Raw genomic sequence first — 27933 nt, 5'->3', positions numbered from 1 at the left:
AAATCATGCTGGATTACAGATGTTGCCAGACGAGAGTGTGCCGGACTAAAGAGGTTCAACCTGTATAAGCAAATGGTAACCAGAGCTTAGGGTCAGCATGTATGAAATCAGGCCTGCCAACTATCTAGTGACATTTGAGAGGGTAGTAATGTGAGCTGGGTGGGGCAAGGGAATGTGGGCCTCCCAGTGAGAACCCTATTTTTGTGGGGATTCTTAGGAGACATTTAGGGGGAAATTGGAGCTAAATAACAGATTCTATTAACAAAGAATATGGGACCACGGGAAACTTTGCCACACTCAGGATATGTGGCCGTCCGACTAATCAATCTCATGCCGGACCACAGATATTTCCAGATCAGAGAGTGCCAAATTAGAAAGGTTTAACCTGTATTTGTATTTTTTGCTGGACCTAAAAGGGGCCCATGAACACAAGGGGCCCACATTTTTTAAGTGAGAAGCCCAAGGTCTGCATGAAATTTTGTGTTTACATTTGTACACACATGGGCTATGTCTACACTGGCATGATTTTCCGGAAATGCTTTTAATGGAAAAGTTTTCCGTTAAAAGCATTTTCGGAAAATCGCGTCTAGATTGGCAGGATGCTTTTCCGCAAAAGCACTTTTTGCGGAAAAGTGTCCGTGGCCAATCTAGACGCGGTTTTGAGCAAAAAAGCCCTGATCGCCATTTTCTAGTTGCAGACGCTTCAGTGGATTTACATGGCTGGAACTTTGAGACTGGCATTTGCCCTAGAGTTAGTTTTTTCTAAGATAAACACTTTATTTTGTTAACAGTGGTACTTTAACATTTACTCTGAAGTGCAGTATCCGGTATCAGTGGGCAAGATATTAATCTAAATTGTCGAAGAATAATTGCTTCTATAAATCAAATCTGCAATGTCTAGGGAAACAGAAGGGGTTTTTAACCTGGCGTCAGTGTTTATTTTAATTTAAAATGAGATAAGCACCCAGCTCCCTATGAACATCACTGGTTGTTAGGTATCTAACTAACTAATCCCATCCCCAGCGTATACCATCCCCTGTGCTTAAGATGATTATAAATATACGGGCAGTCAACAGTATGAATCAACTGCAAAATGCACACAGTGTTAGCCAGCATCCAGACATCCAGAGGGATTACACCGTTTACCATACCATACCGTGAGCCAATGAGTAACTTGTATTGATTACTGTGCATGGTTGTCTATAAATGAAGTTGAATCCGCTCCATGGTAGGGCAGTCTTGTTTATGACTGAAACACAATGTGAAATGGCTTGTCTGTAACAGTGCTTTGTGGTGTTTTTCAATCCATTCTAAGTGCTGTATTAAAAAAAAGAAACAGTTCCAATCAGCCTGTCAACCAATCAACCTGTGTGGTCACCGGCAGCCCAAGCTGCAGTGCCCCATTCAAACTAGACCCTGCAAATAATCAAGCCGGCCCTGTTCTTTGAAAGCAGAAGGATCCCTGATGTGTTTCTGCCATGGCTCTCCCTGGAGAGCTCTGGTTTGGGGCAAAACTTGTTGTCTGCTGACAGCAAGTGACCCAAAAGCGTCTGATGTCCAACTGATTATTTATCATGCCACTAAGCCAGCATTTGCATCAGCTGGGCTCACAGATGAATTTCTTGCAGTCGGTCCCCTAATGCTGCTGCGAATTGCCCAGCTATCCAAAACACCAGGGGGCACTGCCCACCCACCCACTGCTCTGGGTTATATTGGTGGGATTGCTCAGTGGTTTGAGCAGTGGCCTGCTACACCCAGGATTGTGAGTTCAATCCTTCAAGGGACCATTTAAGGATCTGAGGCAAATCTATCAGGGATGGTGCTTGGTCCTGCTGTGAGGGCAAGGGACTGGACTTGATGACTTCTCAAGGTCCCTTCCAGCTCTATGAGATGGTATATCTCGATATATTATAACTTCTAGATTTGAAGAGACCCGTCACAAGATGTTAGCCTCCCTCAGACAGCGATATTGTGATGTGTTCTGGGTTTGAGATTGATGTAAACAGAATGCTAAGCTGGTTGCTTGAGGGTTGGCTCTTTGGTCTCTTCAAGATGGATTTCTTCCTGCTTTAGAATGAAAAAGCTAGAGCACCCTCAAGTGAGAGCACAGCTCGTGTAAAAGCACGAAGGTCGTACATTTCCCCCCTTATATAACAACAATCCTTTGCAGAAGCTGCAGAGAGCACGTAAGCAGCTGTCTGGTTTTCTTATTTGTACGCAGACAGACCTTGATTCAGCAACAAATATCCGTGGCCTTCTGGTCCTTGCCGGAAGGCCATGGATCCTGCCTCGGAGGAAGTTGATTAATGCAGAGAAAAAGTCGGCCTGCTGCTGAAGAGTCCCTGGGAAAGGAGGAGGGGGAAGAGGGAAAAAAGAGCTTGGTAGATTAATATGAAAGGACGTCTAATCCAAACCCAAGTTTAACTCTCGGCCATATATTGGCTGATTGCTTCTTGGACAGTTTGGGTGGGCTGGTATGTTGCGTTCTGCTGAAATGGGAGCCAACAGTTGTGTCTGCGTCTAGGCAGCTGCCTTTTGTGCAGCTTTATTTCAAGGGCATGTGTTACCAAAGCAAACACCACGGTGGCCCTCCGTGGGCAGTGTTATTGTGCAGCGCTCCTCTCACCCCAGGCTAACTTGGACACCTGGCTGGTGGATGTTCCATGTTGCTGAGGCAAATGTTGGCCCTTCCCGTTCAGTGTGACAGAAGTGGTGTGGATCTTCTGAGGGGTGGGTTGGCAGCAGGCATGGAGCCCCCTGGGGGAGGTGTTTGTGCCCCCCATGTGCACTTCTGGGGCTCAGTCTGCGAGAGCCAGGAGGAGTTTGCATGGGGGAAGGAGGCTATTCATGTTCCTGGAGGCATCCCTGTTTGCAGACATTGGGGTCTGGTGCTGGGGACCGACAGATTTGCCAGGCTCCTGGGCAAAGTGGGGAGATGGCTCTGTGCTCTTGGCAGGGGTGGGGCTGGAGCATCCGGCCCTCAGTGCTGCCCAGCGCATCCCACGACCTTCTCAGCCCTCAGAGCCACCCAGAGTGTGTCGTGCGGTTCTCCAATGGTGATTTAAAGGGCTCAGGGCTCCAGCTGTCACCACTGCTGCAGCAGCCAGGAATCCTGGCCCTGGGGCATCCTTCTCCTTTGTCTTCCCCTCCCCCCCTCGGTCAGTGGCCCTGCCTGGTCCATCCTGCTGTCCTTAGAGCGTACTCCTACTGGCATCGGCGAGAGCATTGTCTGAGTGAGGATTGAGCCCACCTTCAGTATATAATGACAAGGTTTTATGGTTTATTTGCTGTCAGACTCCTGGGGCCGGAGGTTGCCCGGACTCCTTTAAGTCCATTAAAGCAGCACAGGGTGTAAACTAAGGATGTGAGTGACTAGTTGACTACCCGATAAGCCTAGGCTTATCAGGTAGTCGAGTCACTACTCCACTAGCTGCTTCCCCCCTCCCCTCCCGACCTCCCCGCTACCTCTGTACCAAAGGGGAGAGGAGCAGGAGCCGGTGCGGGGGGGAGCCAGCTTAAAAGGGGAGGCGGGGAGGGGAGGCAGAGGTGCAGCAGGGGAAATGGCATAAGCTGGGACCAAAGCAATCCCCGCTGTGCAGAAAGCGAGTGCCCCCCTTATTGACTAATCGAGTAGTTGATGGAAATGCCATCGACTACTCAATTTGCTGATTAATTGAAATTTAACATCCCTAGCGTAAGCCCAGGGCAGGGCAGGTCCAGGGTAGTTTGTGTTGATCGAGCTTTACTATAAGGAGTTCTTCTGTCCTGCCCTGCCGTTGCAAGGAGCGGCAAAGGGGGCTTTGGCGAGGGAGTCTTGGGGGTGATGGCGTATCTGTGGGGTGAGTTTGTGGTCTGCCGTTGTGTGCTTCTTGCTTGCCATGGGCCTGCTTGACTGAACAGTAGCGCATGGACAGCTTGCGGGGGGAAAGAAGGGTTCGCTGAGCCTATCAGCCTACCAAGCAAAGTTGGGAGCTTCCTACGAGGCTCCACTGTCCAGAAACCTTGACAAGGGGATGGGGCTATCTGAGGGAGAAGAGGGTTTTACAAGACCGCATGCAAGCACACTGAGGTGCTAGTGATCACGAGAGTTCTGCGAGGGAGTTTAGCGAGGGAGCGTGAGAGCAGGACAACAGTGGATAAACATAGGCCAATAACAACCCACCAAAAAAATCCACACAAAAAGAACAAGCCAGCCCCGTAAGAGGAAAAACAACGGAGAGGGAAGGCCAGCAGCAGAGTGGGAACCATCCAATTTATTGCACTGGAAGCAGCATGTATGACTCCTTGCCTTGTGGGCAACTGGTATATGTGGGGTGACAGACTACAACCCTCTGCCATGCTTTCTAAACATAGCTGGTGTCATTTTAAATCTCAGAATTCTGAGTCAGGTGGGTGGGAGCAAATCTACACTCCCAGAAGGGGTGTGGCCTCAGGCAGAAGGGTGGGGCCAGAGACAGATAGCCCCTCTCAGCAGGTCTGCTTGCAAGGGTATGTCTAGACTACATGGCTCTGTCGACGGAGCCATGAAGATTTGTTTGTTCGGCAAAGGGAAATGAAACTGCGATTTAAATAATCGCGGCTTCATTTAAATTTAAATGGCTGCCCCGCTCTGCTGATCAGCTGTTTGTCGGCTGATCGGGGCAGTCTGGATGCTCCCCTGTCGACATGAAAGCCCTTTATCGATCTCCCTGGTAAATCTCATCCTACGAGGCATAACGGGGAGGTCGATAAAGGGCTTTCAGGTCGGTGCGGGAGCATCCAGACTAGTGTGCTGAGCCAACAAATAGCTGATCAGCTGTTTGCCGACTCAGCGCGGCAGCCATTTAAATTTAAATGAAGCCGCGATTATTTAAACTGCGGCTTCATTGCCCTCTGCTGATCAGCCTAATCAACAGAGCCATGTAGTTTAGACACACCCCAAGATAATATGGATATAGAGCAAAACCCTAGAGGTGAATCTTTTCAACTTTAGAGAAGCTTGACTACAGCCCAAGCCTATCACCTGTAATACCATTAACTCACAAACATCCCACTCTCCCTACCTTTAATATCAGCAATTCACAGACACTTACCTTCCTTCCTCCCCCTTCCCACCCCCCCCGCATCCCTCTTCTGTTCTGCAATGTGATTTGTCCTTTTCATATTTGTTCATTTTTTTTAATTGTATCCTTTGGTATATATGGTTGTGACTGCTTTCTTCCACTATTTGATCTGAGGAAGTGGGTCTGGCCCACGAAAGCTCATCATCTAATAAACCATCTTGTTAGTCTTTAAAGTGCTACATTGTCCTGCATTTTGCTTCAACTACCCCAGACTAACATGGCTACATTTCTATCACTGCCCAAGCCTATGTCATCTTTCTTAACCTGCATTTTGTAAGTGGTTGGTGTGTAATGGCAGTTCATGGGATTTTTTATTTGTGTTTTTCATGAGAAAATACAGATGAATTAATTTCTCTTTAGGGAAGGCAGCAAGGATCCATCCATGCTCCTATATAAGGGCGTGACTAATAGCCCAGGAATAGACTATCACCTTGAACAATTCGTGAGCGCTCTGTAGTTTGTACGACCCGCCTGCCCTGATGAAAGATTGCTGGCGAGAGCACTAATATAACAGCATTTCTGAGGGAATTGACGTTTAAGCACAAATCCGCAGAGTGCAGCACATTTAACCCCAGTATTTTTTCCCTATTTGCTGTACTGCAGGCTCACAGGCAGAACAAACACAGATCCTTGATCCGAAGCCTCGGCAAACACCCTCGCAGCTAAAATGGCAGAAGAACTTGATATGCGCAATGAGCTGGAAGAAATGCAGCGGCGTGCGGACCAGCTGGCAGATGAGGTAAAACCAATGGCGCATGAGGAGGCTGGGAAAAATTGAGGTTCTTTTTGCCATCCGTAGGCTACATCCAGAAATGTGCACAGCGCTAGCAAAGTGGAATTACTCTGGATTTGCACCATGTTGGTGACAGCAGCATTAGGCTGTTTAGACCAGTGTTTGCCAATTTTATTTGGTCATGGAACCCTTTTCAGCTTGAAAGAATTTCAAGGAACCCCTAGGGTCGCCATGGCAAAAGTTATCAAAAAAAAAAAAAAAGGACCCGCCAAATCCACCGCAAAAAGCTTTGTCCCCTTTAAGAGGGGATGGGGAAGTGCCGAATTCTTGCGGAACCCTTATTTTCACCAGTTGGGAAACACTGGCTTAAACGTTTTGGGCTGAGACCTCTGTGGAAAGGGAAGAAAAGGGAAAACTTGCAATAAAAATGAGTCATGGTCATTCTGGAGCAGGTAGATACAAGGACCATGGTGGGTCTTCACATCCAACTCCAACCCTCACTGTCCAAAAGTCATAGCAGATGCACGTTTATCTGTGTGAGTCTTGCCCATCAGAATGATCTTTGGATGAGTTTGATTTGATATTAGCATCAATATCAGATCAAATGATCTCAGAGAGACAAGCTGCTAGTTAATTTCTCGGGAGGCTCGAACTGTGTAAATCAAACCAGGTAGCTAGGAAAAACTTAGTTGGCATTCCCAGAAGCTATTTTTAAAATAGCGTAGCCACAGCACACTAAATAGTCCAAGCACAATATGGCTACGTCTAGACTGGCATGATTTTCCGGAAATGCTTTTAACTGAAAAGTTTTCCGTTAAAAGCATTTTCGGAAAAGCGCGTCTAGACTGGCACAGATGCTAAAGCGTCCGTGCCAATCTAGATGCGCTTTTCCGCAAAAGAGCCCCGATCGCCATTTTCGCAATTGGCGCTTTTTTTGCAGAAAACAAATCTGAGCGGTCTACACTGGCCTTTTTGCGCAAAACTTTTGTGCAAAGGGACTTTTGCCCGAATGGGAGCAGCATAGTATTTCTGCAAAAAGCACTGATTTCTTACAGTAGGAAGTCAGTGCTTTTGCGGAAATTCAAGCGGCCAGTGTAGACAGCTGGCAAGTTTTTCCGGAAAAGCGGTTGATTTTCCGGAAAAACTGGCCAGTCTAGACACAGCCTATGGGTATAGCTAGTGCAGGAGATTCCTAGAACACCATAGGCAGTGGAAACTAGCATGGTGAGGCGGTGAATGGACCCAATCAAGGGGGCTATGTGGGAGACCCATACCTGAGAGTGGAGCACATTGTAGAGGGGACAAATTTAAGGTGTCCTGAAGGTGTGTTAGCTTGAATGGCTCTGTTAACCTGAAAGTTTGCACTTCCCCCCCTTGAACTCTTCACTGTGGAATCAGCCAGATTGTAGAGGAGAGGGGAAAAGACTGAGGGGAGGGGAGCACAGTGAAAACCAAAAATATTAAGGGTGAGGTTTCCAAAGTGCTTGAAGTTGAGCTGTCTCTTCTCCCACTGTCAGCAGAAAAGCTCCCACCAACTTCAGAAGGAGCAGGTGTGAAGCTGTGCCTACACGGCCGCCTATGTCAGTGTAACCGACATGAGCGTTCGTGTGCACAGTGCAATGTCGGCGGGAGAAGTTCTGACATAGCTTCTGCCATTCTTCCAGATGGTTTGATTAGGCTGATGGGACAGCTCTCTCCAATGTTCCCTCTATGTTTTCCATGCATGAGTGGAATACATTTTCTTATGTGCACCGAGGCATGAATGGATGCGCACCCTCAGTAGAAACCCATGGTGCTGGCAGTGGACACTGTGTGGGCTCTGCCAATCAGCGGAGTGGCATTTGAATCTCTCCTGGTTGGCCACCCAACCGCTTAGCTTTCAGGGAGCACTGGCTCTTTCCCATTGGCACAGAGCTTCCACACCAGATACCCTGCAGCGCTGTATGCAGAGACATGGCCTTAAACCAGCGCTGAGCCCTTTTGAAAATCTCACCCAAAGACCTGATTCAAAGCCCTTTTGGGAGGCTTTTTTCATTGATGCGGGTGGGTTTTGGATTAGGTTCTAAGGACCCAGTTCTGCCCTCACTTTGGTTTGGGTTTAGTTAGGCTGAGCAAAAGGCAATGAAATAACAAAATCTACTCTACCCATCAGGATTTAGAACTCCACCCCTCTCCCATTGACCCATCTCCTAGGGGGCAACAGGCTGAGAATATCAGAATACATCAGCATCCAGGGTCTCTCCCTGAAAGTGCCCTGCTGCCCATTTACCCTTGTTTAAACCATGGGTCTGCAAGCTCCAGTGCTCCAACTGATCTCAAGAGCCAAGGTACCAGTGGGAGGAAAAAATAGGAGTGAGGCTGGAGGGAGTTAAGGAAGAATTAGGTGCTAAGGGTAGGTCTACACTGGAAAGAAAAACCCATGGCCGGGCCTAGGTCAACCGACTGTGGCTCAGGCTGCCAGGCTGAAAACAGCAGTGCAGACGTTTGGGCTGGGACTGGAGCCCAAGGTTTGAAACCTGGCGGGGAGGGGGTCTCAGAGCCCAGACCCCACCTTTTAGATGGGGGAGGGGGACAAGGACAAGGCTATGCTCCCCTTCTAGGAGCATGTATCCCTGGCAACAGAATTCCAGCTGCAGAATTCCAGCTTCCTCCCAGGGCAGAGTGCCTGGAGAAACGCCATCTCGCCTCCTAGCAGTCCCGTGCGGGGTCAGCTGTGATCTGGCTATTGGAGAATGGGGGGGAAGTACTCAAAGACTTCATGTATACAAGCCTGCATACTAGTGAGGGAAACTGCATTTTCCAACTCTAACCTGTTTTTCTGCTGTGTTTTTCTTTCAGTCCCTTGAAAGCACCCGGCGTATGCTGCAGCTTGTTGAAGAGGTAAGAGCCTACCCTTTCCCCTCCCTTCCTTTGTAGAGTATCAGAGGGGTAGCCGTGTTAGTCTGAATCTGCAAAAGCGACGAGGAGTCCTGTGGCACCTTATAGACTAACTGAAGTGTAGGAGCATAAGCTTTCGTGGGCAAAGACCCACTTTGTCAGATGCATCTGACGAAGTGGGTCTTTGCCCACGAAAGCTTATGCTCCTACACTTCAGTTAGTCTATAAGGTGCCACAGGACTCCTCGTCGCTTCCTTTGTAGAGAAATTTGGGAAAGCCTGACAGACAAATGCCTGGGCTGCCTGCTGATGTGTCACACACCGAGGGCGTCTCCACAGGCTTTTTTGATCATAAAGTGTGGCGTGTTCAAAAGTGTCGCTCATAACCAGTCAGTGGCTTTCCCAGTGTTGTTTTTATCTCTCCGCCCCCTATCCTAAAACAATCTCATCTCAACCCACCTGCCTCTCCCTCTACTGCCTCCTCCCTTCCACCCTCTGCCACTTAACTCGGTGAACATGCCTTAAAACAATCAATCCTTCTTAATCCTCTTCTCTAGTTCTACCCCAATCCTCTCCATTCTTACTCCCAGCCTTTCTACTCCCCTAAAATGGGTCTCGCAAATTAGGTCCCTACAAGATGTGGTGCAGCAGTTGATAAAGCTGATGAAGCAATTTAAAGTCTCAGCTGTACTGCAGGGCTGACTACTGTGGCTAATGGGGACTGTATCTAGTCCATATTGTAATTTTGGTTGAAATGAAATAGTCAAGCTAAAGCAATGAAACACCCTTTGTACATGACCTCTGGTCAGTCATTATGGGCCCCATACACACACACACTGGGATCAGGCTACAGGGAGCTACTAAGCTCCATAGAAGTCAATGGAGAGAAAGGCAGGGATGTGATCGACTCCTCAGCCATGTTGGGTCTTTCCAGAACCCCATTCACTGCAGTATCTAGGCAATGCTTCTTCACCTTCTCTTTAGAGTGGTATGTTAAGCCCCGGCTTGACAAAGCCCTGGCTGGGATAGTTTAGTTGGGATTGGCCCTGCTTTTGATTCAATGACCTCCAGAGGGCTCTTCCAGCCCGAGGAGTCTATGAATAGGGGGTTTTAGGGCTCCTGACCGATGGCAAACTGACAGACAGAAGACCTCTGATCCCTCACAGCACTGGGAGTGGCAATGCAAGCTTGCTTAATTGACCCTTGTGGGAGGAAAAGGGTTGTTCACTCCGGGGCCAATCCATAGTGTTCATGGTGGTTATAATCTGGAACACTGACCTGATATCACCCATCAGCATCCCTTAGTCACCTGACCTATGGTTTCAGCTGTTAGATTTTATTTATGGGGTGATGACACATATAATAAGTCATCTACCCTGACAGACTTTAGTATTGCAAGGCAGCTTCTACCCTCATGCCTGACTTGCACTGACAACAGTGGCAGATCCAAGCAAAGACAAAGGGAAGGAAATAGCCCGGAGTCATGCATTTATGAACTGTAAAAAGGCCCACTTTCATTTCCTACCCTCACTGAAATCAGTGACGTTTGCCTGTGACTTCAGCTGACATGGAGTCGGGCCTTGTATTGTCAAGTCCTACACCTGTTGATAAGTGCACACAACAGCTGCAATTCTCCTCCTGCCTACTTCACCTCTTTCTCTCTCCTGGCTTGTTCCCTCACAATTCAAGGATATTTTTGTCTCCCCCCTATCCTGAAACAATCTCATCTCAGGCCCGTACGCAGGAATTTGTGGGGGGGAGTGCGAGCTGTGGGAGGGGTTGGTGGCTGCGTGGCCCCCCGCCTGCGTGGCCCAGCCCCACTCCTGGCCTCTCTACTGGGTGGAGGATAATCAGCCCCAGCCTCCCCATAGACAGCTGGAGCACGGGGGAGGGAAGCTGAGGCAACATGCTGTTCCTGCCTTCTCCTGGCTGACCAGAACATGGTGGGAGGGAGCCTGGGGTAATGCACCGCCCAAGCCTCGTGCTTACTTGGAAGACCATGAGGGGCTACATTCTCAACATTCACACGCACCCTGCATATGGGTATGCATCTTAACCCACCTGCTTCCCCCTCTACAGCCTCCTCTCTTAGCTATACATTTAGTATAGCTAATGATCAGTGATTATTTATGCTAAGTGTGAGCCACTTGGTTGTTGTAATAATGTGCTGTGAATTTATGGTTGTTTTTTTATAGTGCTGTGGTGCAGTGTTTGTGTCCCAAAATAGCAATGAATTGGGGCAGAAGGATGGGGACTATAGTCATGCACAGCTTGGAGCCAACAACCCTTCCTGTTCACACTTTTCACCCTGGGCTGATTAAATAATTAAATATGGAATAAGCCAATAGGGGAAAAGTGGTGCCTCTTCCATGGTTTCCATATGAAAGCAGCTTGGCCTTTAGAGAAAACTAATTATGATGCAGAGGGATGTGGGGAGATGGTTTCTAGCCATGAACTGGGGAGGGGGGAAATAAACCAACAAGATCAGTACTGCAGAAATTCCAGCAAAAAGTCATTGGGAGCTTGTGTGGACTTAAGAGCAGCTTTGTTAGACCCCCAAACCAAATGGGGCTCTTTTCTCATGTTGTAAGATGGGGTTTCACATCTAAACTCACTGATATTTCAGAATGGAAACTGTAGGGTAGAAATGTTTCATTGGCTAATCCTACGACACCATTTCAAGCTGGATGCTTAATGCAAGGTCACGATCTTAGCTGACTTTCTTATACATTAATGTGCCTTCATCTATAATGGGGAGAGGTTTTCCTCCTGATTTCACTCTTTTGTTCTGAATATTCCTTAAAAGGTAGCCTCACAAGCACTACATACAATAACACGTTGGACAATAGAAAGCCTATTTGAAAACCCACCGACGTCCATTGCAACAGAATCCCTTTGATTTCACCGGGCTTTGGACTGGCCCCTAGTCAAGGAAGAGTATTACATACTTAATGTATCTCTATGGAAGCAAGTTGTCTGCCAAAAACGAAGCGTGATCCTAAAGGAACAGATAGCTTGCCTTATCACAGACTCACGGAGCTCAAGCCATTGAATGGAACAAAGAGAAGGTGAAGGGAAGTGAGTTAATGACAGTCTAAAATTATCTATAGAGGAACAAATATTGGCTCCTCATTCCAGCAGAGAAAGGTATCACATGAGCCAGTAGCTGGAACCACAATGAAGCTTGACAAATTCAGACCAAAAATAAAATGTACCTTTTAATTTTGAGTAATGAACTGCTGGAACAGCTTACCAAGGGTCAGGGTGGATGCTCCCCTGCTGACTGTTTTCAACACAAATGGGATGTTTTCCTGAAAGCACTGCTCTGGGAGTTATTTTGGAGAAGTTCTATGGCCCATGTTACACAGGAGGTCAGACTAGATGATCACAGTGGTCACTTCTGGCCTTGGAATCTGTGTATCTTGGCGTCAATTGCAAGTGTACAGGGCCAAGTCCTTAGATGGTGTAAATTGACGCATTTGCCTTGAAGTCACTGGAGCTGTTTCTCTGTATGCCAGCGGAGGAGCCAGCCCACAGATTTCAATGGAACTACATTAATTTACAGCAGATGATGTTTTCAACTATCAGGTGTATTCCAGGAGTGAAAGAATGGATTAATTCCTTTAATCAGACTGGAGGGAGAGCACTGCACTGCATAGAGCTACTGCTAACTCGACAAAGGGGCTGTAGAAATATGCCACCACGCATGACTACAAAATACCTCATTGGCCAGACTTTTGTCTTTATGGTATTGACACTTCTCTTTAGTGTCTTTGTGAACTGCGAGCAATGTCAGTCTGGCCTGGTAGATAATTGTCTGCACTAATTTATTCAGAACAAAGTCTATATGCCATATTGATTGAAGTAGAATTCTTTATTTAACTGGGTTTCTGTGCCTGCTATCGGATTTGATCAAGATCAAGCATATATTTGTTTTTTAAAATGTACCTACTGAAACATATGGAAAACATTCATTGTCATTCTCATTCACCAGCTGATACATTCTCTGGGCTAGATTTCTTCAGTGCCTGGCAACTTGCACTGTCCTTTGCACCTGGCAAAGAAAAGGTGTGTGCAGACCGCCACAATATCAGAAAAGGTGCACTTTGCAGACACTTTGCACAGGTGTGAACATCTGCACAAGGGGCAAACCAGGGGAGAAAGAGGGCCACTCTGCTTCAGAAATGATTGATGTGGCTTTTGAGTAATTATTCTTTATCCATCCCAGTTTCATTCCCTCCTTGGGAAATTAAGCCATATAATAATAATAATAATTAGCAGTTATATAGCAATCCATTTAATCTCCAAGGTGCTGTGGAAACCTTGTTGGGAGTATTTCCTTTGGCTCCACTGGGCTTTGAATGAGACTGTAATTAAACAAGAGTATGCTATAGTCACTGACAGGTCAAATTCTACTCTTGCTTACTCTGCTTTGATTGAAATTATGCAAGTTTACAGTGATAGTTCCAAGGTGGAATTTGACCCATAGATTGAAAAATCATATGCCACTCCCGGCTGCAGCTTTCTAATTAGGAAAAAGAGCCAGGAAACATTTAAGCATGTGCTGCACTTTAAGCAATGGCTTGACCCGTGTGCTTAAAATTAAGCATGAAATTCTTTGCTAGACAAAGCCCTTTATGAAAAGGCTAATTTGTTAGCAATTAGAATGCTGAAGCATGGAGCACCTAAAAATGGAAGAAAAAGAACTTCTTTTAATTGCTGTTATACATGTTTTGTTTTATATTCCAGTGCATCTACACTGGCGGGTTGTTGCACCAGAAATATGCAAATGAGGCTAAGCGTGGAATATGGCCGAGCCTCATTTGCATACCTAATGAGCCGTCATTTTTGCGGAAGAGGCTCTTGCACCAGAACGAGTGTCTACACTGCCCCTTCTTTCGCAAGAAAAACCCTCTCGCGCAATGTCGCTACGCTGATTATTTTCAGGAATAACGGCGTTGCGCAAGAGGGTTTTTCTTGCACAAGAAGGGGCAGTGTAGACTCTCCTTCTGGCGCAAGAGCCTCTTCCGCAAAAATGACGGCTCATTAGGTATGCAAATGAGGCTCAGCGATATTCCACGCTTAGCTTCATTTGCATATTTATGGAACAACAACCTGCCAGTATAGACATAGCCATGGTGTGTGGGTTACACAAGATGTTTTCCATTGGAATTTCCTCCAGGGAACAAATGAGCGTTTGCAACATGAATGTGGCCAGCTGTGGAGCCTTAAGATTCAACTTTCTTTTAAGAACATGACTGTCGTTTCAAATGTTAATTTCCAAATGAAGCCATTGGCTGTTACATGTTTTGTAGGAGCTTTACACCCCAATGAGGACCAACGGGTTCATGGTGCCACGGAGAATGCGCAGCTCCCGTTACTGTATTCATTCACATGATGGCTTCTAGTTATTCAGCTAGGCCCTAAGAACCCTACCATACCTTTTACTGTTTTTTCTTTGATTTCCTAAATCCCAAATCTAGTGCTAATGGTTCCCTCACTGATCTCTCTCTTTCTCTCTCTCTCTCTTTTTTTTTTTGTCTTTCTCCCTCTTCTTATCTTGCTTCCGTTACTGGAATGTAGAGTAAAGATGCTGGTATCAGGACTTTGGTTATGTTGGATGAGCAAGGAGGTAAGTTCAGATTGCTTCAGTCAAAAAATAAAAGCACTCTCAAAAAAGTGTATTAATGATATGCAATGATACATTAATCACTGGCAGTGTTCCCTGTAAGCAGTGTGCTTGTACAGGAGAGATTCAATTGCTGCCCAGCTGATTAACAGAGCAGCCACAGCTAGGCTTTTGGTGTATATGCCTTGGTGCTCATAACAATTTATTTTGCACATGGATGAAAAAAATCCGCTCGTGGATGGAAAAGATTAGAGGGAACATTGATCACTAGCAATGTATTTGTGTAAGAGGTTAGATCTGGTCAGTCCTATTGTCTCTAACCTCTTTGTGAACCAGAGTAACCTACAATAAGCATATGGGGGAAGGTCTATTTTGCATTTGATGTATGTATATATGGCACTCATTTATGCAAAGGGACCTGTTCCAACACACATTGAAATAAACAAAAAAAATCTTTCACTGGGCTTTCGATCAAGCCATAGCAACACACAAATGAGGGAGAAAGTGTCCCTGCATACTTTGTTTAAAATACAGCATTACTTATGCATGTGTTGTATGATTTCTCCTTTTTTTGCTGTGATTCAAGAGCAGGCAGTAATCCCAAGCCATAGAGAAAATAAAACAGGCACATCAGATGCACATTCCCTGTGCAGAATGCTCATTGAAGTCAATGGGAGCTCTGCATTAAAAATGATGGCCAAATATAGCTCATTATGAGGTACAATACAGACGCTTACAGGCTTAGAAGGGAGCTCAGTGTATGGATCTGATATGGGCAAAACCAGACATTGGGTATGTTTAATATAAACCCTGGGAAATGACACTTTTGGCCCATTGAGCAGTAATTGGAATATTTTCAATAAAATTAAAGAGCATCCATTTTGCTGCAGTCCCACAGCAGCAACAAAATGGTATCTCCTAAAACAAATGCCCCAATATACTATTTATTCCTGCTGCCTTGTCTCATACCAGCCTCCAACAGGAGACTTTGATGCCTGTTTCAATAGAACAGAATATGAGACATCAGTGGAGAATGTTGTTTAGACACTTAACAACATTCTATTGCAGAAAAAAAGCACGAGGAATGATCTTATAGTAGGAGGGAATGGAGTAGATAACATAATAGCCCTTTTTCTGTAATATTTTTTGCTTCTAGGATGTTAACATGAATGCAACATTATAGCAGAATCTAAATGGAAATATTTTTTCCCTCCTTCCTTATTTTTTTTAAGAGCAGAACCTCATATATTTGATCTGAGAGTTACCATGAAATGACTGTTTCATTAAAAGTTAAGTCTACAAAGAGACTTTTCAGTTCTGAGTCTCAATATATGGAGTGCCACTTTGGTGTAACATTTACAGCTCCTGTTAATAATGCAGTTATTTCACAGTGCAACATGGATGCATGGATTAGTTGCTTGGTATCACAAAAGAACTTCTTGACAGAGCCCTTGCTACCTGCAACGGTATTTCTCTTTAAAGGGAAAAGGTGGAAATGTGCTTATCATATTATTCCAACGATCACCCCGAAGTGAGAGGCTTGGGACCAGATCCTAACGGAGCTGGGCCAGCTGAGGTTTTGCCTCTTCTTGCTAAAAGGCTAACACAAGTATTCAAAACCATAATGTAAACGTTGCTTCAGATCCTCAGTTAATAACAGGTTATCACTGATCCTGGCTTTCTTGAGCATATCAAACTCTCAGTTGAAGACATAGGAGCTACATGTGTGACTATCGCGTGGCATTACAAGTACAAGTCCACAGGCCATTCCTTGTCTGCTGAAAACTCCCATTGGCACTAATTTGCAAACAAGCAGGATTTGGCCCATAACCATTCTGGATACCTGCTTGTCAAAGCCACAATTCAGACCATGCGTGTTTGCCCAGCAATAGCTGCTAAGTACGGAAAATGCTTGAAACGCTCCCAGGATTGTGTTTCATTCCAAATTCCAAACTAACTGTACTGGAGAGTGCACTAAGGTTCATGACCTTTCCGAACGAAAGCTTTGTTTTATAGCCTTTTGCATCAAAACCAGACAAAACTCATCGGAGTTGCATCTGCCTTGGGATTTCACTAAGCTCTACTATAGACACCAGTGAAATCTGCAATCATAAATCCAGATCCAGAATCCAGTCCTAAGAAAAACCTATTTCAAAGGAGGAGATACATTCTCCTCTCTGTCACATACAGAGCTCCTTTCAGTATTTATAAAGGGAGTGCCAGAAATTGATTAAAAAAAAAAACAACCTAAGTCTGTTTTCTTTGAGTACAAAATTCACCCCTCAGTACGGGGAGGTACAAAGTAGTAGCACCACTTCAGTCTAACTTTTTCCCAATTTCAAGGGCTTTAGTGGGATTGAAGTGGTGCGTCAGTATAGGGACTGTCTGCACAGGAGTGAGTTTCAGCCTTAAAGCCCCAGATAAATCTTTTTTTCACATACACTCTTACTGGAATCAAGTTTGCACAGCTCTAATTTTTGATGAATAACAACAGCAACGAGATTCAGAAATCAAAGATTAGCTGTGTCAAACCAGATACAGTGTCTACATAAATAACATGTATCCTTTACGATGCACAGAAATGAACTGCACATTGAAAACTAAATCAATCACATATATTGTGAGTGAAAGCCTGCAACTAACCAAATGAATCTTTCTGACAAGCCTTGTACATACAAAGAGTCCTCAGTCATGTGAGTAGTCCCATTAACTACACATGGACTGCACACTTGAGCAAAGATTGCATACATAAGGGTTTCAGGATTGGGCCATTTGACCACTTATAATCCAGGAATCTTTGTGCTTCAGTCCCTTTGAACATACATGGACATTGTAAGATCCAGTATTCAGCCAGTCAATACAACTGGAAAGACTCAGACAATATAAAAGTTTCTTTAAAATGGTTATGGTTGTATCAGTAAATTACTCTGATAATTATAGATTACAGTTTTCTCAAGTAAAAGAGACAGAGCATGCTGCAAGCTCCAGGAATATTGCAATCATGGTAGTATGTTAAATGCACTTTAATTATGTTTGTGTAATATTTAGCAGTGTTGTTCTATTAATAATTGCTGAAACTTGTTTTTTTTAAATTGCGATACACCTATTACGTGTAATTGGACAAAATATGCCTATGATGTCTTTTAAAACCATACAGTTTTTGCAGTGCATAACTCATGAATGTCTTAGCAGATTATGGGATGAATGAAAGCATTTGTTAACACACCTGCGTGATCTTTTTTCAACTGACCTTGTAGCACAAGTTACTTAAGATTATTAGGTGACACCTAGAAAAGAATATTGCAGTGATCTTTCCAATGGGTGGCTAACAGAAGATCTAATCTTTCCAACCACTCATCCCAACATATCTTATGATCACTTTTATGAAAGTGGGTCTTTCGAAAGTGAAAGTAGTCTGGACACGGGGGAGAGGGGAGAGGTGGAAAAAACCCTCTTTTTTGAAAAACCACTATTCCTAAAAAAAGGAGGTTTTTGCAGTTTTTCGAAAAAGAGGGCTTTTTTCCAAAAAAAAACCCCGCATCAAGACTATTTTCACTTTGGAAAGACCCGCTTTCAAAAAAGCGATCGGAAGAAGATATACAAATTCCCGCAGAATTTGCATATCCTCTTTCAGAAAAAAAAAATGTAGTTTAGATGTACCTTTTCAAATTCCCATGGAATTTGCATATCCTCTTTCGAAGAAAAAACAGTTTAAACGTACCCATTTGGGTTTTTCTGTTGGTAGGTTTTCTAGACAACATGTTTGCTTTGATGTTGCACACACCTTAGTAGATACAGCTAAGCCAACTTCCATGTTAATAGCACAGGGTAGAACTCGCTTTCTGGCATCAGTAAGCAAAGGTCTTTGAGACCATCACTGCAGAGGTATTTAGGCGTTTGGCTAGCTCCTTAGGGCTGTAAGAGCTCTGTCTAGTTTGTGGGTCTGTAGGCCAGTCAGTACAGTGTATCCCATAACTGGCTACTGCAAGGTGAGCCATCACAATGCTCTTCATTATAACAGGCCACCCAAGGAATGTGACTTGTGAAAACTAAGAGCCTGGACCAAAGCCAGCTGAAATCAGCAGGGATCTTTCCAGTGACTCAATTGGGCTTTAGATCAGGTCCTGCAACACTTGGTACCCAAAACTCCCAAGGAGCCAGATATTCCCTCCAAAGCCATTGGAATTAGCCTCAGTAAGGAATATATCAAAACTGCTCCTCCCAAGGGGCTATCCACTGAAAGAAGCTTAAAGGAGGAGGAGGTTCTCCTTGTGTAGATTTTTTTCCCATTCATTTCTGCCCTTTATGAATAAGCTGTGAGTTCCCTCCAAAGGCTCCTAAAATCCTTAAAGGTCCCTTGTCCATCCACACAGCTGCCCCACACAGCTGCCCCATGCTTTCACTGCCACTGTGGGTCTCCTGAAGCCTATCCATCTTGGTTATGTGACTCCAATGGAGCTGCTTGGTAAGGCTTTCATTACCAGCAATTACTTCTTCCACCTCATGAAGGGGCATCCCTAGTGTGAGAGGAGAGGTGTGAGATATAACATGGCTTGAGGTTACATCATCTTTTTCCCTGAGCTACAAAAGGATTCCTGGGGAATGATGGTCGTTCCACTCCTTCCTCTACTTCTCTACCCTCACAGGCCCTAATGTATTCTACAGGGCATGGTTGGGTGGTGGGAGTAGGAGACACTGAGGGAAAGGAGAATGGACCTCCTTTTGCATATGTTGATATCTCTGCCAGCAGGGTTTCCTCTGCATGTAGGGTATGAGGACCTCAGAATTTGGCCCATTGACTTCAGTGAAGATTGTAGACTGTCCAGTTTCCCAGAGTCAACCCACAGGATACTACCTGGTTTTGTCCGTGTTGCAGATCTTATCAAGAAAAAAAGCAGAAGAAACACACTCTTGTGTTCTCCTTTTACAGTGTTAAATATATGCTTCATATTATTCCTAAGATGTTGCTTTATAACCCAAACTCCATCATAATGTACAAAATTTACATCTCCAATCAGTGGGAGTCAGGCACCTGAATACCATTGAGGAGCTGGGCTGAAATAACTAAGCAGCCTAAGATCTATTTTCAAAAGTGATGCAGGGCCAGGCATTTAGGCAGATAGGTGGATAGTAAGATATTCAAAATCACCTAGGTACCCATTCACGCTTCATAAGTAAGCTGCCATGGTGCATTTGAAAATCCCATTTGGCGCCTGTCTGAATCTATAGGCACCCAAATACCTTTTAAAGACCTGGCCCTAATCATGTGAAAATGGGACTTAGGCTGTGAAGTCATTTAAGAGCTTTTGACAGTGTTACTCATACAGCCCAAAGCAAGCCCCGTGACCCACAAAAGGTAGCTTCCATTTTTGTCAAATCATAAATCTTATACTCCAAATCCATGGGGCAATAAAGGATTGTTTGTGTAATTACAATAACTGTAATTTGTTATTTCTCCAATTGATACTAACTTTAACGGATGTTAAAATGTAGCTGTATTTATAAGATGACTGTTTGCAATATCAGAGGGTTAGTCGAGTTAGTCTGTAACAGGAAAAACTTAAAAAACCACAGATAGTCTGGTAGCACTTTAAAGACTAACAAAACATGTAGATGGTATCAACAGCTTTCGTGGGCACAGCCCACTTCTTCTGATGACCAGAATGCTGGAAGTCCAAATTCAAGAATAAATAAGGCAAGGAGGGAAGGGGAAGAAGTAAAAAAGGACAGTGAGTAGATAAGTTTCAGAGGAATAGCCGAGTTAGTATGTAACAGGAAAAACTTAAAAAAACAACAATTAGTCTAGTAGCACCTTAAGACTAAATAGTTAAAAGAGGCTGATAAGAACCATTAGTTTGCACTTGTAAAGGAAGATGACCAATACCAGATTCTATGCAGACATCAAGAACCATTAGCACCTTCATTGTTTGGTTGGTTGATAATGTGCGAGCCATCTGATATCATGATTCAAACCATTAGTATAAGAATTAAACTTGTGAATGAAGTTAAGCTCCAGTCCTTCTCTTTGTATTTGGCTTGTGGAATTGATCTGAAACAAAACAGCGACTTGGAGATCCATTAATGAGTGTACAGGAAGATTCAAGTGTTCTCCAACAGGTTTTTGTGTGTTGCCTTTTCGGATATCTGATTTGTGTCCATTAATTTTTCCGTAGAGACTGTCCAGTTTGGCTGATATACATTGCAGTGGGGCATTGCTGGCATTTGATGGCATAGATCACATTTGTGGATGTGCAGTTAAATGAAGCTCTGATTTGGTGGCTGATATAGTTGGGTCCAGTGATGAAAACGCTTGTGTAGATGTGTGAGCAGAGTTGGCAACGGGGTGATTGCAGGGGTGGATTCCTGGATGCTTATGATGTAGCTGTGCTGCGTGGTTACCAGAAATAATTTTTTTCAGGTTAGGGGGTTGTCTGTAAACAAGAACTGGCCTTTCCCAAGGTTGTTTTCCAGGATAAATGGTGGACTGTAGATGATAACAAGTGGAATTCGGTTTTCCTTTTGGGGCCTGTCTTAAAGGAGTTCATGTCTGGGTACTTTTTTGGCTCTGTCAATCTGTTTTTTCACTTTTCCAGGTGAGTATTTCAGTTTTAAGAAAGTTCTATATAGATCTTGTAGGTTTTTGTCTCTGTGGGAATGGAGCAAATCCAGTTGTATATTAGGGCTTGGCTGTATACAATAGATTGAGAAATGTGTCTGGGATGAAAGCTAGAGGTATGAAGGTGAGTGTAGCAGTCAGTGGGTTTCCGGTATATGGTGGTGGAAATTTGTCCATCATTTAATTGTACTATAGTGTCAAGGAAGTGGATTTCTTGTGTGGAGTGATCCAGGCTGAGGTTGATGGTAAGGTGGAAGCTGTTGAAATCCTTGTGAAATTCTTCAATGGTCTCTTTCCCGTGGGTCTATATGATGAAGATGTCGTCAATGTAATGTAAATAGAGTAAAGATGTTAGAAGGCGAGAGCTGAGGAAACGTTGTTCAACGTCAGTCATGAAGACGTTGGCATATTGTGGTGCTATGCAGTTGCCCATGGCTGTGCCTCTGACTTAAAGATACAAATTATCTCCAAATTGGAAGTAGTTGTGGGTGAGGACAAAGTCACAGAGCACTGTAACCAGGTGTGCAGTGCTGTCATCAGGAATGGTGTTCCTGATAGCCTGTAATCCATCTTCATTTGAAATGTTGGTGTACAGGGCTTCTACATCCATGGTGGCCAGGATGGTGTTTTCAGGTAGATTACTGATATTTTGTAGTTTCCTCAAGAAGTCAGTAGTGTCGCAAAGGTAGCTAGGGGTGCTGGTGGCATGGGGTCTGAGGAGAGAGCCAGATAATCCTGTTGTAAGTGTGCCAACGCTTGAGATGATCGGTCGTCCGGGATTTCCAGGTTTGTGTATCTTGGGTAGCAGACAGAAAACTCCTCTTCAGGAATTGGGGTGGGAGGTGTTAGTGTAAATCTGGTCCTGAGCAGCATCAGAGAGCTTTATGAGCAGTTGTTTCAGAGGGTTTTTTTGGTATTCTTTAGTGAGATCACAGGAGAGAGGCTTGTAGAATCTGTTATTGGTGAGTTGTCTGGTTGCCTCCTGTTCATAATCTGTTCTGTCCATGATGACTACAATGCCCTCTTTGTCAGCCTCTTTGATTATGATGTTAGAATTGTTTTTAAGGCTGTGAATAGCATTGCATTCTGCATGACTGCGGCTATATGTTATATGTTATTTAATATCAAAAGTAGTTTGATACCACTTCTCGCAGTTTCAGCTGACAGTGGGCGATGAGACAATGAAGTGAAACGTGGCTCTCACCCATCAGCGTAACGGGATGGCAAGGTTCCATAAGCTGTCGTCCTCACCCTCCAGGTGGAGAGAGTGCCTTCTCATATCCAGGAGCACCACACTTGGATGCAAGCTCAGACAGTGCTAGCTCAGCCCTAGTGTCCTTGGAGATGGGTATGGTGATTCATGTGCGTGGTCTGCTGCAGAGAGAAGTAGCAGGCTTGGCTCTACTTCTGTTGAAAGAGAAAGTCTTCCCATTGACTTCAGCACAAGCAAGCCTGGGTTTCACACAAATGTTTCACTCGAGACCAGGCAGATGAATGCCTCCATCTTTCATTTGTCAGCCACTAGGAATGCACTACCTCAGTAAAGGAAGCCAAGAGACCCTTCCCTGCCACTGCAGCAGCAAACACAGAGCCAACAGAGCCCCAGTACCAAGTGAACAAGCGAATCAACTCAATGGCATAATGCCACCATCAGACACCAGCAGCAACCTCTGTGAAAAGCTCCCTTTCTACGCCACAGATAAGATTGTCCAGATGAACTCCATGAGGAAAAAATCTACCTCGGAGCAGATGGCTTTAGATGCTCCACCATGCCTGATTGTTTGGCAGTATTAGACGTGGCAAGAACCAAGAATCCTTGAGAAATAGGTATGGTGCCACCGCCTGGAAAACAGATACAGGCCTGGCCTGCATGGTCAAAGCTAGCAAAGAACAAGTGTGCCCAGCAGCAAAGCAGGACAAAGCAACCCTTTAGAGAGGAGAACCTGCCAACTCCAATGAAAAATGTCAGGCGCTGACCAGACCTCAAAAACCCAAGCCTGGATGCAGACAACCTTTCCTCTCCCATTTCTCAGCAAAATTGCTGAGAAAGCAGTAACAACCAAGCTCCAATAACCTGTGACAATTGCTGTTGCCTTGGGTACATCACAGCTGGACTTCATCCCAGGCCACATCATGGAGATAACGCCCTAGCAGCAGTATTACGGCATGAACTCCACATTCCAATGGATTGTGATCTCAAAACAAACACAAAAACTGAGGAGTCCTGTGGCATCTTATAGACTAAGGGTGCACCCTAAACTTGAAATAAGATCGTAATTTGCGCTATGCAAATTGTGTATCTTATTTCGAAACTATTTCAAAATAGCTTATTTTGAAATTTGGCACATCTGCACAGCGCCAGATTTTTAAATAATGTGCTATTTTGAGCCATCCTTTAACCCTCGTGTAACAAGGTTTACTGGGATGGCGAAATAGCATGTCTGTTATTTCAAAAAATATTTCAAAATAATGGATGGCTCGTGTAGACACGGGTAGCTAAATAGCTGTGCAGTGCAGGTGTATCCTAACAGATTTATTTGGGCATCAGCTTTCGTGGGCAAAGACCCACTTCTGATGAAAGCTGATGCCCAAATGAGTCTGGTAGTCTTTAAGGTGCCACAGGACTCCTTGTTGTTTTTGCGGCTGTAGATTAGCATGGCTGCCCCTCTGACGCTGGTCATAGCTCAGTGCTCCTCCTACTTGACCTGCCTGCAGCTTTTGACACTGCTGAGCAAAAGGAACCGCTGAGTTACTGACAGGGCGAAGCTGAAGAAGTTGTTGAGGTAACTACAAAGACTCTGGTCCGTCCTCTCCGACAAGACACAGACAATGGTGACAACTCTACCTGAGGAGTCCGACAGAGAGTTACCATGTCCCCATCCCCCTTTGGTACCTACATGAGACCACGTGGAGAGATTGTGAGATGCCATAATTCTGCAGCCAACATGACTCCAGTCACACGCAGCTGTAGCTCATTTTCCGCTGTCAAAGTCAAAGCTGTCAGAGAAACTTCATGGTTGGAAGGAGGACAACTGGCTCAAATTACCCCTTAGCAAGACACAATGATGCTAGCCAGGAGGGGAAAGTGCTTTGAAGAACTAGTCATGACACTGGTTCCCCTCCCATCTGTACCACATTGGTCACAATAGGGAAAAACCTCAAGGGTCCCATAGATTTGTCCACTGGACTCACTGATCAGACAGAACCGATATCAAGAGCTTCCTTTTCTTCCAGTTATTCAGAGGCTGTACCCTTTTCTCACAGATAAGGCTCTAGCCATGGTAATCTGTGTGCTCATTCTCTCCAGGCGGGATTGCTGGAATTCACATCATTCATAGCTATTTGAGATGGAGAGTCGGTTATACTAAATCTAGTAGTGAAAATTGTCATAGCTTCTGCCCCAGCTGATCTGGTACAAGAGAGGAAATTAGAACAGAGGAAGCCCGTTAAATATATATGACATTAACTTTTTGTTAGCCACCAAATTCTGCATCATTAAAAAACTCTGGGCCAGGTTCTAATCTGTTAAACCAACATATCCAGAGTTACCCCACGGCACTTTTATTCCACTGGAATGTTGATCCAGATCAAGAGTCTTGTTTCTCCACGTTGCCTGTAGGCAGGTTTTCAGCTCAGGTGAACTGGCATTGCTCCATTGAAGCCCCTGGAGTTATGCTGATTTAAATCCACTAAGAATCCGGCCTATTGGGTTTAAATTAAACAAGCCAGTTTAGAAGGAGCAGACACATGTCTAGACTGCTAGGCTACTAGTCAATGCAGGCTTTTTAGACTGATGAGGTTTTCCTTAATGGAAGATAAATTGCCTGTCGGTAGCTTTGTTCCTCAGGAATCACATAACCTGCCATCAAGTGGAATCACAAACAGCGGTACATTCGCAAATCCTAAAGGATGATAAATTAAAGCAAAGCTGTGGTGAGATGCATGTTTTAAAGAGAAGTCCTTGAGCCATGCAAAATATACTCTTCAGTTAAGCCTTGCATCACCTGGCCATGAAAAGGAAGATTACAGGGAATCTCTTGGAAGTAAAGTTCAAAACTCCATCCTACTCTTGATTCAGAGGGTGTTTGCCTGTGTGAGGAATGCCAGATCGTACTTAAGGTTCATCATTCATATTTGATCTGTGATTGACCCTTGCTGTCTTATCTCAGTGCTTCCGACTGGCCAAATGATTTTGAGAACCTATACATGGTTATCCTCTGCAAAGCAACTGTAAACATGGCACCATATGTTTTTGTAGGTATTGCCACTTTCGGTGATTGCCTTGTCAAAATTTTCAAGTAAAAAGATGATTCATCTAACTGATAGCCCCGTCTGGGATCAGCAAGTCCGGTTCTTTCATCACTCGCAGTGAAAAATAATCCATAACTGGGCCTTAGCTAGTAATTCTCATCATGATGCATGAGTCAGAATAGAATCCAGATTGCTCCCCCACAGCTGCATGTGCTGTGCAGAGCAAAAGAGTGTTAGTCAAATAGGCAGCGGCAGCAGCTGACTTTGAATGCACTGGGAGCAGAGCAAGTGAGCAGAAATGCCATTTTTACATCACAGGGTCATTTTTCCAATGACACTGCCACTGTCAGGCAGAATTGCTGATCAGCTAAGTTAGTTTGTGAAGACTCTAATGATAATGGTCAAATCAAAGCTTCTGTTAAGCCTCAATACCAAAAATATATTGTTTCTCAAAACAAACTACCCATTTTATTTTTGGTTCTTTGATCAACAATTTAACAAAAAGGGTGAAATATGCTGCTCAGATTTTCATATTAATGTTTAACTCTTAAACCTGGTGAGGTCTATTCCTTCTAATGAACACAGTCAGGTAATTTAGGCCTCAAAATGTAGGGTTGAATTTAGATTCAGACAGTCCCCCGCAGCACTGTGAACCCAAACTCATGAACATCCAGATGGGGGATGAGACCAAGAAAAGTGAAACCAACATACAACCTGCTGACACACCTACTTTCACTTTCATATAAGGAAAAAACCCTCAAATAGCATAAATACTGAATGGTAAATTCACTGTTTAGAATACTTTCTGCTTCTGTAATCAGGATTGAGATTTTCAAAGTCCCCCGGAGGTAAAATGTCCAACTCCCATTCAAATAATTTAAAATGCATTAAATTAATTGTCATGGGAAATGGGCATTCAAATACTCTAGAAAGCCTTGAAAACCTTCATCTCAAAGTGTTATCAGAAACCCAAGGAAGAAATGAGGACTGCTCCTCTTCTCAATGAAGCTAATGGAAGATTTCCAATGACTTTAATGGAGGCACGAACAGGCTCTCGTTTCTAAAATACATTATTTTTATCTTGACATGGCTTGTTTCACTCAGGCATCACATTGTATTTCTATTACACTTTTGTGTTCTCTAGTCCTTCTCCCCCTTCCCTCACCCCCGACCTAACACTCGGAAATGTCTGGATATATGTTCTGTATCCAATGCAGGAAATGTGAATTAGCCAGTTTAACACTTGTTAATCATTCCTTATTTCTGCATAACCAATATCGATTTACTTGACTAAAAGTTTTGAGAGATTAAAATAGAACCGTAAGCAATGTTTGTCCAACACATCATACATTTTTCCCTTTAAAAGAAAAAGAAAAGCCAGAATCTCCGCTGGTGCAAAATGGTATAGCTCCGTTGAAGTCAAAGTTAAGGTCCTAGTGGAGTTAGGACTATTTTTAGAACCTTAAGACTGAGCCTAGAATTTTACATTACTGCATATTGCTGCTTTGGACAATTTTTTCAGCTTTAATTTCAGGACAAATTACTGTGTGAAATTATTCTTAGCCACAATGTTACCTAGAAAAATATGCAACAAATTGAGCCCTAGTGTAAACCAGACCCCAACTGATGTCAGGGGAGCAGCGTGATGTCTGTGTTAACCCCTTTATTGGGCTGGATGCTTCGCTCATTAGTCCTAATGCAAATCAGGATCCCTGTTAAAGTAAATGGAATTATAGTGGCATAAGATTGTTGTAAACTTCCCTGAGGGGCCCAATACAAAGCCCACTGAAGTCAATTAACTTTGGTCCGAGTCTATAAATCAGCATAGAGCCTTTGACTACCAACTTACAAAAGAATCCCCAAGAGAAGACTTTTCTGACTAGAGATGGACCAGAACTGACTTTTTGGATCTCAGCTCTCCCAGTCCCTGAAAAAGTATGCACCTGGACATAAGTCTTAACAAGATAGCTCATGCCCATTCCTAACATCATTACTAACTGTCCCTTCACTTACTCACCCACAAATCAAACCAGTCGTATTATCCAATTCAAAGGCCTTTGTAAGTGTAAGTAATCAAGTTATTGTCCATTGAAAGAGACTTGCTCTTTTATTAACATGCATAAATGCAGGATGATAACTTTATCTCTTTCTTTCTCTTGGATGTCATTGGTGTCTTAGTAAGTGGATGTATTGTATTATGTTTCTGGATATAAGGATTATGACCGTGTTTCTACACCATTGCATCCTGTTTAATATATTTCAAACATCTCTCTCTTTCTTGCTTTGTTTTGCTTTACTCTACCCATGCTAGTGAAAGGCATTGCACTTCAACATCTAGCTTGGCATACATCCCAGCAGCAATGCATCCGCTCAGATTAATGCATTGTAATATTGCTATTAATTCCGTTTCCCATGGTCATTTTTCATGTTCTGTTGAAGACAAACAAGCAGCAAAAAATACAATTCATTCCATGCTGTCATCCCTTTGTCCTGACCAGAACAACTCGATCGTGTTGAAGAAGGCATGAACCATATCAACCAAGACATGAAGGAGGCTGAGAAAAATTTAAAAGATTTAGGGAAATGCTGTGGCCTTTTCATATGTCCTTGTAACAAGTAGGTACTGGGTACCGGCTCTGCTATGTGGTGTCCAGTTTTTTTGTCACAGTGAATGTCTGAAGTTTTTTGTCTTTTTTTTCTTTGTCCTTTTCCATTTGCTTCATTCT

General features: G+C 44.1%; 1 protein-coding gene across 2 annotated transcripts in view; it reads left to right on the top strand.

Moving 5' to 3' along the window:
• The window catches only part of SNAP25 (synaptosome associated protein 25), a 108107-nt gene that overhangs the window by 62376 nt on the left and 17798 nt on the right, over positions 1-27933 (top strand). The window contains exons 2-5 of one of the 2 annotated variants that reach the window (XM_075925672.1): positions 5706-5841; positions 8674-8715; positions 14295-14343; positions 27706-27823. In XM_075925672.1, the coding sequence (XP_075781787.1) occupies positions 5770-5841; positions 8674-8715; positions 14295-14343; positions 27706-27823 (281 nt within the window). In that variant the 5' untranslated portion in view covers positions 5706-5769. The remainder of the gene's footprint in view (positions 1-5705; positions 5842-8673; positions 8716-14294; positions 14344-27705; positions 27824-27933) is intronic. The other variant, XM_075925671.1, reaches the window with a different exon arrangement.

This window comes from Pelodiscus sinensis, chromosome 3 (assembly GCF_049634645.1).
Source record: "Pelodiscus sinensis isolate JC-2024 chromosome 3, ASM4963464v1, whole genome shotgun sequence".
Classification (NCBI taxonomy): Eukaryota; Metazoa; Chordata; order Testudines; family Trionychidae; genus Pelodiscus; species Pelodiscus sinensis.
This window is presented reverse-complemented; position numbering and strand designations above follow the sequence as displayed.